We start from the raw sequence: 13537 nt of genomic DNA, 5'->3' as shown, positions 1-13537 counted from the left end.
GAAAACTCTTTTGGAAAAGGCCATTAACAGTGTACAATTGCCCTTTGCAGTTTTTGTAGATTATAAAACAACAAACAGTAAAGAAGCCAAGCTGCAGCACAAGTCCAAACCTGATGCCTCCCAAGACCTGAAAAGCAGTACTGCTCCCTCTGAAGGGAGGAAAAAAAAAAACCACCAACCAAAAAAACCCAAACACAGAAGGAAATGTGCAGCATTTGGACAAGAGGAGACTGTTACTGCTTTGGTTAGGGCAAGTAGCAGAGAGAAGAGTATCAAAAGGGTTTGTTTGGGGTTTTTTTTGCACAGAGTAGCACCAAAACACTGTTGTGATTCAAGCTGACAGTTAAAAGCAGGAGAGAAGAGCAAGACGCTACTTCATTAAATCATCTGCGTAAGGACTAAGGAAAAAGGCAGGAATTCCAAAAAGGAAACTATGTGATTGTGCAAATTTCTTCCTTGACCGGGACCTCTTGGGTTGTTTACACTACAAACAAATTCTTCCACAAGTGTTTTTTCCAGGGTACCCATCACAGATCAACATTGGGATAATGATCTCTTTCTTCAGAAGGGCTTCATTACCCGCCTGTCTTTCCCAGCAAACAGCAAAGAAGATTTTTAGCATCAGACACAGGACCATGCCCTGACATAAACCAGCCTATACATGCAACGATTAAACACATGAGAAAATATGGGGTGTGTTTGCAAGCAGGATTTGTGGGAACAGGAAGTTACCTAAACAAAGGGGATACATGCCCGATTTCCACAGGTATCTAGTGCTTAAAAGCTTAAGGGAAAGGTACATACAACAGCCTGCTCATACTTGTGTGTGACCTTTTGAAGAGCCAGCTCAAAATTCATTACATAGCCAAGCTGTTTCCTTAAACAACTGACAACACCCATCCATAGCTATTCTCACCTCAGCTCTGTTGAACTGATGTAATGAAGCCAGTGTAACTCAAACAGAGGATTGCGTGTCAGAGACCAGAGATGACAAGTAAGACTGAAAACATGCACATACAAACCCACGGACAAGCTTCTGTTTACCTTTGAGCTAATGCAGAATATGCATTAAAAATAAAGCCACAGGGAAGACAACAAACCAGTCAACCGATGAGGCTGAACTGTCTCCTGTGTGACTATAATTATCAGACAGAAAACTCAACTGTTGAAGCAGAACTCCTCAGATAGGTTTCTCATTTTACTTTTGTTGTAATCCAGTTGCAGCTCCCTGATGCACAGCCTGCCTGCTCAGTTCAGATTCAGCTGCTAGACAGCCACCTGCTGGTTACCAACACCCAAACAACCACCTCTCAACTCCACACCCCACAAAGCAACCTCTTTTTCACCTAAGGAAACGAGTGTTTGAATTTATGGTCTCCTTGTGGAATTTGGCCTCTGAAATCGAGTTCTATTTTAAGCACCACAAGGTAGCCCAAAAATCAAGTCAGAACCTTTCAAGAAAGGACACACAGCTCAGAGCAAGACTGGCATTTAGGCGTAGCATAACAAGGGTATATGAACCTAACCAGGGTATTGGATCTTACCAGGAAGCTCTAAAGAGCTTTGGCCATGGGTAGGAAACTAACATTCGCATCCTGTATGGCAGCTTTTGAAATGTACCAGTCACCCAGCCACTTGCTGCAACAGGTAAGATAATCTATCAGACAGCTGGCGAGGGCCAAAGACCTGCAAAAAATACAAGTCTTTGGTCCAGCTTCTAATGTGCAGGTGTTCACATAAAGTAAACAAACCCAAACCCTTCATCACCACAACCAGCCAGTAACCTTAATGACACAGCCACCAGGAGAGGTGAATTCTAGGAGAGTGTCATGATATCCCAGAGAAAATTTGTCTATTGCCTTTGCAGACACAAGAAAAACAGTGCATCTGCCAAGGGGAGGGGGTGTGTGTGTGGAAATCACAACCTAAAGGCAGGACACACACAGTCAGTGGTAACGGTCCATTGTGTTGTACAGCTGGGACACCTGGCGAAGCTCAACTGCTACATGCTAGCAGGGATAACCTACAGTAATGGGTCCTCACATTGCTGGAGTGGCAGTATCTGTAATGCCCATAGACGTAGGCCTGTGGGCATTAAGCAAGTAATCATGCACAGCAACTCTGCCATTCACAGCACTTGGGTCAAATTCAAAGTTACACCCTGACCAGCATTTTGAAAATTCAGTGCCATCCTGGGATTATGGATGGTTGAGCTGGTCCCTATATAATGCAGCAAAGAGTTCATCTTCAAAAGAAGAATCTCCCCCATAAGTCCTGCTTGAGTCTTGCCAACCCAACAGATACAACCCCAAATCTTCATTCCACACTTAATGTTTCCAGAGGCCATCCAGTGATCAGAGAGCACAGGCACCTTGGACAGGCTTGTACAGACCCCCTCAGCTCAAGAGGTGAAGTGACACCATTGGCAGCCCATTACAAGGGGAAAGAAGAGAAGCCAGAAACCCTCGGGGGGTGGGGGAGGGAAAATCATCCCCCACCCATCTTCAGCGCAGCCTTAGAACAATTTCAACTGCTGCTCTGGCACCCAGTACTTTACCTGGTGAGCACATCGCCTTGGTGGTGGGTTGGGGATCTCTACTTTAGACCAGCTGTTCTTCCGGATGTTGTAAACATACAGTTCGTTATACAGGTACGTCTGTTAGAGGGGAAGAGAAAATGCACATCACCACAGCTCTCCATTGGACAGGGTCAGTCTGTCCAAGCACAGGCACCCCTCAGGGTTACCTGTGAGTCTGGGGGAAAGGAGCACAGCACCAGCTTTGCAAAGCAAAAGCTCACCTGCCTCATCAGGCAGGGAAGGAGGACAACAACCTCCTCCACTAGACTGGGAGTCAGCAACTTTTTCAGAGTGATCCACTGGACTGGACTGTTCTTTCCCAAACCCTTGGTTAAGCCTGTGATAGCTTGACATATGAGGACTTAAGAAGTTGGAGCTTAACACAGACGTGCAGGTTAAAGTTGCCCAAACTGCTGCGCTCAACTCCAGAGTCAGGAACAGCTTAAGGTAGTGAAGCAAGCAGAATTAGTTTAGCATATCACATTGGGTGATCCTAAGGCAGCCAAATATCATTGGCAGGCTTGAGTTTTCAAGCTACAATACATACAGCTTCTTAGGGTTATAAAGACCAGTTTGTCTTCAGGAGCACAATGAACACTTGCAACTTGCAGAAATTCAGTAACAAGAGTGCCCACTTGCAAATATTTGCTACTGTACACATCTCCAAGGCAGGCAATGCCTTGCCAGCAGCAAAACAGCAGAAATATCTATCTTCCCTCTTTCAAAACAAGAGATTCTTCAATAGTTGTCAAATATGAGGGGCAGATATGGCTACAATTAAGTCTGGAGAAATTATGAAGCCCTGAAATATTGATGCTGAGACAATTACTCTGACTCCTTAATGGGTTCTAGCATGTCTCCTTCCTGCCAACTGTTCAGGCATGAGACAGTATCACGGCAGAATTAAAAGGCTATTTTGCTCTCATTCAGGGACAAATACATATTTTATGACTGCTGCCTTGAATTTCACTTCAAATGAGACTCATGCAAATTACAGTAAAAGGCAGGGAAAGGGTAGAATAAAGAAGAAAAAATTGTAGTATACGTTACTTTTTGGCCATTGAAATATTCACCTCCAAAAAGGATCAATTCATCTTTCTCAGGGTGAGCAGAGAGGGAGCCGTTCAGCCTGCAACAGAAAGAGGGATGGCCAAAATAGTAGACGTGTAAGAGTCTTGTAAAACTCAGAAGCTCACAGCCTTTAACTCAGCCAGTGCTAGCACCTCTGCCTTCTAGCCACAAAGGTCTCTCCATCATCTGCCAAATTACTAGGCTATGATGTTCACCCCAGGGCTAAAAACTTCTCAAAGAAATTAACTTCTTAAAAACTTCCAGCAAGATTAATTTGACACTGTCTGAAATCTTCTCCTATTTTAGGAGCACACGTTACACTGCCATTTAACATGCCTTTTGACGTGAGCTCTTGAATTTTAATGCTGGTGTGTCAAGAACAAAAATTAGTTTTATGGGGGCACATAACTATGGGTAGAACTGGGCCGTCTCATATCAACTTATCTGCGTCATTATTCTGCAGTCACCACTGGTCATTGCTCATCTACATAACACCAAAGTGTTTTGCACCATGCGGAGACAGATCCCTTCCACTCCCAAGGAGGAACTAACTGACCACTGTAACACCCCTGTGAAATTAACAGTAGTGTACTGACCTGTCCCACTACACAGAGAGGAAAACAGGTATCACAGAGAAAGGTATTTATTTAACAAGCCACAGGAAACAGAAATACAGAACCTAGAAGTATGTGGACCCCAAGCTACACTTGATAAAGTGTCTTGTATCTCATGACACATCCTTTTGCCTCCTAAGTCCTTTCCACTTTCTAGTCCAAACCCAAAACTCCCTCTTAACTTTTATTTTTCCTCAAAGCCCTGTAATCTAACCCTGCTTTGCCTCCTTTGTGCTGATGAGATGATTAAAAAGCAGATTTTAAGGCCAAAAAAAACCCTTTTGGTCCCTTTTTTAACCAGGGCTTCAATATATCAGATATTTTATAACTCCAGATATCAGCTATGCCAGATATTATGCCTTTCACTCTCAGGAAATAACTTTACATAAATAAATTTTATTAAAAGCACCATCAACCACTGTACAAGTGATAGCCAAAGCCTCATACAATCTCTTACCTGGGTGAGGGGGGTGGGCAGGATGACTCAATTACTTGGGTCTTTTTAGCGTCTAAATTCTGGAATTCTGCTATCAGCGCTTCAAGATCCTCCTGAAAATAAAAAGCCAGACATGAGTTCCTTGACATGCACAGAGCCACCTGCACACCACACAGAACCAGCACTCACCCTCACGATTTCCTTTTTTTAAAAAAAATTGTCTGCTTAGGTTCCCTTCATTCAACTACAAGAAATGGATGCTGAGTACTTCCACATATGCTTTAAAGATTGGTCTCCCCTAAAACACTAACAAGTTGCTCAGAAGAGTCCTAAAAGGATGGTACACAAAGTGCGTTTAGGGCACACCTGCTATTCCTGCAGCAGGAACACCGCACAAATCAGCAAGTAAATGCAAATCATTTAAGCCCTAACAAAGTGATGGGCAACTATACGCTACAATCCAGCTAGTCCTCTTCTTTGTCTGCAATGGAAAAATGCCTAAATGGAACTGGAAACTCTTTTCTATTCCCAGCTCATACTTTACGTGCAGGTTTCTCTCCAGCTATTTTTACTCCCTTTCAACTTCTGTCAATTAAAAATAAAATCTGCCTCCAAAACTGCAAAACACACTGAGTTGCAAGGGCAGAAGCAGGATTGCAGCTAGGGGGAGTTTCTGATCCACGGTCTCTCCTACAACCCCCATTGCTTACCACCTCCCTTCAGTTCACCTTTCTGAAGGTGTGGTCAAAGCAGAGGTTTCCAAAATCTGGAGATTTTGCCTCTGCAGCATGGCACCAGCTCTCCCTGCAGCCAGTATACATGTACACTGGCACCTTCCATGTCTTAAGTTTTGCATTATGCAGGTAACACCACGTTTTGACCAGGGAAAGGTAGCTGTTTTGAGGCCTAAATACAAGCACCCACTCGAGGAGTGAGAGAAACAAGCATTCTGATTTTCTTTTAAGACCAGAAGAAAAGGATGGGGGAGACGGAAGGCAAGAAGGACCCTTAAACCGCATTTTCTTGTCTTCCTTTTACATCTGCTGGCACACGCTGCACCCAGCTTGTCAGCGATATGGCAAAAGTATTCCTGGTCGCAGTTTTCATTTCATCCCTTATCCTGTTTTCCCCTCTTCTGAGTGCCCTCGCACACAGGTGCTGACGGCTCCGCAGCCCTTGGCCCGCGCTGACCCGCAGGCATGTGCGTGAGCACGCTTTTTCACCAGGACCGCGCTAACACTAACCCTAAAAGTTTCACGAGATGTGCACTGACCTCAAAACCCTTCCGCCTGCACACCTCGTACCCGGCTGATGACCCGCGGGCCCCTAAGTCACTTCACCAAGTTAGAGGCGCTTGCGTTTGGATACACTCCTTTGCTTTCAACTTGAAACACCCCTGCCACCAACCCACTCCTCCGACCTCCCCGTGCCTCCACCTCCACCGCCGGTTTTCCCTTCAGACCCCGTTTCACAAAACGCCCCGAGACCCACAGAGGGCCCAAGGGAGCGCCGCAACGCCCCAGGGTAGGCCCAGGCCTCGCGGGCCGGGGCTACCGGAGCCCCCCCGCTCCCGCCCCTCACCTCCTCCTTCTTGGCTCTGCGGGACACCTTCCTCTCCATCTTCGCGGCCGTCTTCTCGGCCCCCTTCCCCTTCTTCTCCCGCTTCCCCTTCTTCCCCATGGCTGAAAGGCCAGGCTAGGCCGCGCGGGGAGCACCGCGCTCTCCGCGCCGCGCTGGCCGCCCCGGGCGCACCGCGGGGCGGGCAGCGGCGCCCGCTTCGACTCGGCGCTTCCAGGCCGCGGCCCGCCTCCTGCCCGAGCGGCGTGGCCGCGGCGGCCCTCTGCAGGCCCGGCGGACTCGGCGCGGCCGGAACTGGCCCGCCGCCCGCCCTCCCGCGGCTCACCGGTTCCGGGCTGGGGCTGAGGGAGTGCTGCGAGGAGGGGCTGCCCTGGCCCGGCCCTGCGAGCCCCGCCGGGCCGGGGAGAGGCCTTAACCCGGCTTCACATCCCGCCTGTCACCCGCCATCAGTGTCCGGATCCCCTTTTGACTCATGTTCCCATTTATTCCTGCCCTGAGGAGACCGTTGAACCCACAAAATGGCCCCCTCCCCTCACACAAAATGGCCCCTACCAGGAAAGCGAAGGGCCTGGGGGGTTGCCTGAAGGCGCTAGCCAGGCCTGGGGCGAGGCTCTGCGCAGAAATGAAAATGAACTGCGGGTTGAAAACCTTGGGGATTTGGGGGCTGCACAAGTGTTTTTGTTTTCAGACGCAAAGTTTTGGAAATGGGGTTTATCCCAGGCCGGTCTCAGAGACGTGCAGCGCCAGAGAACTGAAGGGAGCGGCAGGCACTGCAAGGCGATGCCAGGCAGCTGCTTTTTTCTCTCGATGGTAGGGAAGGAATAACGACAATTTGACTTTTTACATGGTATTTCACGCAGATGCTGAGCCCAGGTAGAATTTCTGGGAAAACGCCAGCTTTGAACACATAACCAGCATGTACACTGTAAAGATGAGTTCAAATACATCTTTGAGCTGCAAGTTTCCTTTCATCCCCCTGCGGTACAAAATTTTCATTGTGATTGTTTCTCGCTCCCAGAGAAGGAGCACAATCATTTTATTTTTCACTGAATTCCCACAAAAACCCGTATTGCCTAGAAGCAGGGTGGTTTTCAGCACTGTTCGACCCGCCACCTAACTCAAAACCAGCGAGGATATCCACTGAAGGTACAGCTCAATGCCCACCAAGTTAACCCAAACATCCAGTACGTGCCATGGAAATTGCAGGATGGATCCTATGCTTTGAACGTCCACCTACACTTGAACCTCAGATCTTGGAAACACATCCCCGAAGCACGAAGGGAAGAGCTGGGAAAATATTTTGAGGCTGCAGACAACGTACATCCCAACCAGCGTTTTGTTTGGTTGTTCTGAAAACATTGTGGTTACAACTAAAGCTGCAGCGTGTCAATGTTTACGCGCAGGAAGCAAACAGAAAGCTATGGAGAGACCAGGTCAAGTGAATGGGGCAATTTCTCAGCTGACATAAGATGCAGGAGCTCTGCTGAGTTCCCTGGCGCTACACACAGGCTAGGAAGTCTCCCTGCTGCTTCTTGGTCTTTAACCTCAGAAAGACACCGGTGTATGAAAACGCATCCCCTCCTGATGTCTACAGGAGTTTGGTCACTGATTCCTCTGGGGCCAGATCTTCTTCCAACTCTTTTTAGGGGGACTTTGAAATGAAAAGGGCTGCATCTTCGTGAAACCCGCTCTTGAATTCTTCACCAGGCATTGGTTTACTGGTGGAGGAAGGAGTCTTTCACCTCCTGCACACCTTGCTCCACCTGTCCCCATTTGCATTGGCCTTTTTGGTGCTGCATCATTCGTCGTTATTTCCGTGAGTGTGCAGAGATTCTCAGCTCTGTGAGCTCAAATTGCATTCTCAAAACTTTGTTTTCCATATTTCTGAGTGTAGTTTCAGATGTTCGGGGTCATTTGGAGCTAGCCACCACGTGGGTAGAACATTCTTGGTGTGAGTTCTCTGATCTCTTGAACTATATAGTCTAGTTTCTCATGGTTTATGTGAAAAAAGAGGATGAAAGGACAAAGAAAACTCTGCACTGCACTTTGAAAATACAAAGTACAATATAAGCATGAAACAGGGCATGAACTTCTCAGGGATAAATATACCCCTGCTCCACCATGGTGTAGAAATCCTGCTGTAGCAATGATGGTTGAGATGTGTCTTCCTTGAAGGTATCCAATAGACGCCTTGACCATATAGATGAGAGTAAAGATTGTGCCATGAGAGCACCAATGCCCCAAAACATGAATTTAAGACTCCAAAACTGACTAAGATGAGCTCTTTTCACAGGCTTTCTGTCACCCTGGCCGGGAAAGGCCGCTCCGCATTCCCACACGGCATGCACGGATGTACTCCTACACATTCACACAAACATCTTCACCCAGCTGGCAGACAGATGTGCGCTCCCAAACATGGCCGAGTTCAGGCGCACACACATGCTCCCACGCACAGATGTCCTCACACTCTCATTTCTGTTATGCTTCAGGTTTTGTTTCCGCTTTGTTTTGAGGAACATAGCATAAGCTCAACTTTGCCCGTGTTTGCACATTTCGTTCTACTGCTATGAAGTTGTCCTATGCTGTTATATCTGGCAGCCTGTCTCCAGTTCTGACCTATACAAAGAGCACGTGGTTTTACTTTGTTATTTTTTTATAGTCTGGAATATGCTCATTCAACAGGATGGTAAATCCAGCTGTATCAGCAAAGTAAAGAATAACAGGCATGAAAGCTTCAGAAAAGACTAAAAAGCTTTTTCCCACAAGTCGTCTTTGTGCTCTAACACTTGATTTATTTTTCCCTTGTTAATGCTTTCTGAAGCCAGTAGCAAGGAAGGAATTAATGACACAGATTAAGCGTGAGGACATGCTGACAGCACAGTAACTAAATCAACCAAAAATGCATTGCAGTTGTAGGAAGAGCTGGTGTGTTAGAGTATACTGACACTGTCTTTATAGAAAGATGAGAATGAAGATAAGCCCTGTAAACAGAGAGAACCGTGGGGCTGCTGAGCGGGGACCGCTTCAACCATTCTGGGATCCACTGCAATGGGATTCTGGTGTAGGCCCTGCAGAGCAAGAGGAGAGCGCTGCAGGGGAACACAAAATCGTGTCTGCGTAACACCTGGGAACACCAGTGTGTTGGAGAAGATCAGCAGACTCAGGGCTCTGAGTGCCACATGTGCCCTGGGACACGTCAGGATGCACAGGAAAAATTATTTTCTTCAGCTGCTGTGTGGTGTATAACTCATGCAGGAAAGCTTCACGTAACAAGTCAAAAAACAGGTCCCTCAGTCACCTCCAGGCTCAGGCTGCAATTTTCCTCCTCCGCACATGTAAAATAGGGAGGAGAAAACCACAAGAAATATGATCCCCAGGCTCCGGTGACGGCATTTCAAAGTCATTTATCTCTAAAGGCAAATAAGGCTGAGGGTCAAGGCAGGGCACGTGCATAGCCAAGGCTCGTTTTGGAAAAAGTCCCTCATATCCGAAAGCCTGGGGCTTTATCCTGGCCGTGCTCACAGTCCAGCAGAGGCCCCTCGGCCCCTGCTTATGCGTGTAGCACCTGAAACTGGATTCGGACCAAGCAGGCGGCTGCTACAAGTCAACGACAGTACTTTGCTCCATTCAGGCTCATTTATAACCAGAAGCTGATAATATCTCGTGGCCATTCAATTGGCTTCCTGAGTCTGCTGTTTTGAAATTGGTGCTTTAATATCTTGAAAACAGAGGAAGCAGAGGAAGGTAGAGCCTTCCCTGGAGGGAAGTACAAAGCGTGGCTTTATTCAGATGCAGATCCCAAGGGACATAAATCTAAATCCATCAGCAAATTGTCACACTTGAAGCCACAAATTCTCAGTGAATCTGTGAAAGCCCTTACTTTTGCCATTCCAGTGGGACTTCACTGGGTTTTCTGTGTTTTTGAAAAGAAAACTGCAGAGAAAGAATTAAAAAGCAAGACGGAGCAGGAGAGTGGTTTAGAAAGTCACATTTCTGATCATTAATAATGGTGCAGCAATCTTACATATTCCAGATAAGGATGTTATAGCACTCTGGTGTTATAGCACTAATTATTAACATCAGTACCAGTAATAACGAAGCTGGCAGCTCCAGTTAACATACAGAAAACACCTGCAGGTAAAAAAAACCACAGACTTGGTAAAATAAATTCTCACCTGAATCCACCACTGATCTGCAGCAAATAAGTAAGAATGTCTCCACCACTGATCCAGAGTAAATGAGCATGTCTCTCCCCTCTCCGAGCTCAGGCTTTAAATGCAGGTGCTTCCATCTAAGCACTAAAATGAATAGCTAATGCCTAAATTAGTAAGTTTGGTTTTAACATCAAACTGAGCCCCTCCACACCATACTTCTGCACATGTGAAGCTTGCCCAGCTTGGCTGCGCTTGCTTCATTTTTAATGAATTTACTCCCAGTCAAAGTGCCAGGATGAGAAGCATGGTAGATACAAAGCAGGAAGCATTAATATGTATTTCCTGCTGTAATGTTTCATTCTTCAGCGTCACGCCAGGCTCATTTGTGGGAGATAGCTCTAGGTCTGAAAACAAGGTCATTTTGCACAAGCACCGGTTCTAGCCTTGAAGATGGAATAGAGGAGCCTTCTCAGGGTAGTAAAATATCAGCTCAGTGATAAGGCTGATCAGCATTTTAAAGGTGGCTGTGTACTGGGAGAATTATATACTTTCTGATTTGTGTAAAACAGCTGAAACTGCCTACGAGGGTGACGAGTGAATGCTGACTGCCTTGTACTGCCAAGGAACCCTCTTCATGGGGCACGCACCTTCTCTTCCAGCGAGCTGCGCAAGACTGCTAAATTATTTCAGCTGTTCACCATGAGCAGCTGCCACGTGAGAAAGGTCTGCTCCCACTGTTTACTGAACATGTCTTTCCAAGTTACCGCCACGCTGATAAGCACCAGAATCCAGGAATTCTTTTCAAAGAAAGGTTTTGCTAACTTAATACAACGACATGTGCATGCACATATATATGAGTAAGCACAGGAGGACAGGACTCTTGGAAGAACTAATGTTTTCATGCTATTCAAGTCAGCCTCTGCAAACTTCCTCGTAGAGCAGCCGAATTCTTCTGCACATGTCACTGCTTTCTTTTGCTTGTCCTTTTTCAGATACCACAGATTGCTGCAGGGACTGGTCTTTGCCTTCGCTATTTCATCATAACAGCTTTGATGGTGTGTGTAGGGTGTCCACGGTGTCACTGAGCCATGGCAGTATTCACCAGCCCAGCCTTGAAGCTGCTCCTGATTGAAATGCTCCAGCAGTTGCACAGGAAATCTCTGTCCAGCTATTGTCACGTCTTTCTGTGACATTGACCCCCATCAATCTGCTCGAGTCTGTGTGCCAGTTCCCAGAACGGCGATGAAAAAGCAGAAATCTTAGACTGCCTTTATGTCTGTCCTGGACTGCCTTTATGTCTGTCCTGCATCTTCATTAATTAGGCTAGTGAACCATTAATTAGGCTACCTAAGCTTCTTTAGAGATGCTTAATCTTCATTGTGTAAGGCAGTAGGGTTCACAATATCAGGGATGGAGTCTGGCTGATACCAGCTGAAACTTTTTCCTTACCTGTCATCAGGCTTGTTTTGCTCTATTCCCATTTTATTTATGAGCATGTTTAGATATTTTTCCACTCATTTATGTACCAAGGTGATGCAGAGGCACTCCTCTTAAATGCCAATGTCATTGCACAGGTCCCTGGCTCACCTCATCCTGGGGTCAGGGTTTTGTAGAAAGATTGGGTCCAGGTGCACAGTTGGGCTCAGCCCCATTCACAGCACCCCAGGTATCTTTGAATCCACTTTGTCGTTTCCAAAGAGAAGTATAAATAATTGGGTGAGCCGGGTAGAAAAGAAGTGACTAAAAGGAAACCCCAGAAAGCCTGGGGTGAGAAGTGAGTTCTGGACAGGAAAGGTCATATTGCTCGTAAAAGCAGAGCAGCCAAAAATACCTTAAAATCCCCTGTCCTTCTGTACACAACCCTTCCCCCCCCATTATTCAAATTCTAAGTGATGCAACCCAGACTGGAATGTAGTAAGACTTGTAATGGCTTTCGTGTCCCACCAGATGTCAGCTCCTCTGCAGAGAAGGGCCCTGAGCCCGCTTCCACCGCACCATGGTGCAAGAATTGCTGAGACGTTGCATCATCTGCAGAGGTGCAGAGCTCTTGCTAGTGGGCAACGAATAACCAAGCCCAGGGCCAGCCTTCAGGATGCGAGGAGAAAAGCAGCACAATGTACTGAAGTGAACGGAGGTTGTTTAGGTGAAGAAATCCTCTGTATTTCAGTTTCTCCAGCTTTCACTGATTTAGGTAGTGCCTCCCTCTTCTTAAATCCTCAGGAAATAGATGAAAGCAGTTCCAGCAGGGACTCAGTATTAATCCGATGTTTTTGCTTGCCTAAGAACAAGTCCAAGCAAATTTGTTTCACCTAGGGAGACTTATTCTGCTGTGAGGTGCCTGAACAGCCCATGCTTGGTTATTGAGACACACCATCTCCAGAGCCGGAGCGTGCAGTGGGTTTGCAGGTGCTGCTTTCTCTTGGACGGAAAGGACCGGCCACTGCATACGGTTATCAGTCCTGTTTTCCCTCGGAAGGCAGATACAAGTTCACTTAAAAATAATCAGTGCTCTATTAACACCTAGCCAACACTCAGTTCCTATTACAAACCACTTCATCGCAGGATCTCAGAATATTTTAGAGAGGAGTGTTTCACTTTAATGGAGAAGGAACCACCAGCATCACAAGGCAAATGATATCTCCAGTAACATGAAGGCAGGCTGTGGCGGAGCAGGGTTTAGTATCTCGCCTGGCTTTTGTTGCAGTCACCAGGCTAGATACAATGCTCTCATTCAAGTGCTCTCAAGCACCAATTTTCCTCCGTCAGTTTGTAAGGGAGCACATCAACCTGGTCTCGGTGGCTCACTCAGCTTGCTCTCGAGAGTGGAGACCTTGTAGTAATCTCATGGCAGGTAGGGTGAGGAGGCTGGCTTATATATTAGCGGAGAAAGGTTTAATTTACACATTAGAGAAAACTTACTGACTGCCAGACTAGTGAGACATGAGAAGAGACTGTTTGGGGTGGCTGTGAAATTTCCAAAGACACATCTAAGACCAATGTCGGCCAAAGATGGTTGGAGCAAGCCGACCTGCCCTGTGGCAAGTGTGGACATGGGTTGTTTCTCACTGTTCTCCCATGCCCAACTTTTACAATTTTTTACAGCTGA

The 13537-nt window shown here is 46.7% G+C and overlaps 1 protein-coding gene across 3 annotated transcripts in view; it reads right to left on the bottom strand.

The window, feature by feature from the left end:
- Positions 1–6430, bottom strand: part of KLHDC4 (kelch domain containing 4) — a 29447-nt gene extending 23017 nt beyond the window's left edge. The window contains exons 1-5 of one of the 3 annotated variants that reach the window (XM_076348960.1): positions 6281–6430; positions 4721–4812; positions 3652–3707; positions 2800–2924; positions 2558–2656 (exon numbers count right to left, since the gene is read on the bottom strand). In XM_076348960.1, the coding sequence (XP_076205075.1) occupies positions 2558–2656; positions 2800–2924; positions 3652–3707; positions 4721–4812; positions 6281–6379 (471 nt within the window). In that variant the 5' untranslated portion in view covers positions 6380–6430. Of the gene's footprint in view, positions 1–2557; positions 2657–2799; positions 2925–3628; positions 3708–4720; positions 4813–6280 lie in introns of those variants that run through there. The other 2 variants (XM_076348958.1, XM_076348959.1) reach the window with 2 other exon arrangements.
- Positions 6431–13537: the final 7107 nt, after the last annotated feature.

The sequence above is a fragment of the Aptenodytes patagonicus genome, chromosome 11 (genome assembly GCF_965638725.1).
Source record: "Aptenodytes patagonicus chromosome 11, bAptPat1.pri.cur, whole genome shotgun sequence".
Taxonomy (NCBI): Eukaryota; Metazoa; Chordata; class Aves; order Sphenisciformes; family Spheniscidae; genus Aptenodytes; species Aptenodytes patagonicus.
Note: the sequence above shows the minus strand (reverse complement) of the source record. Positions and strands in the feature narration are given on the sequence as shown.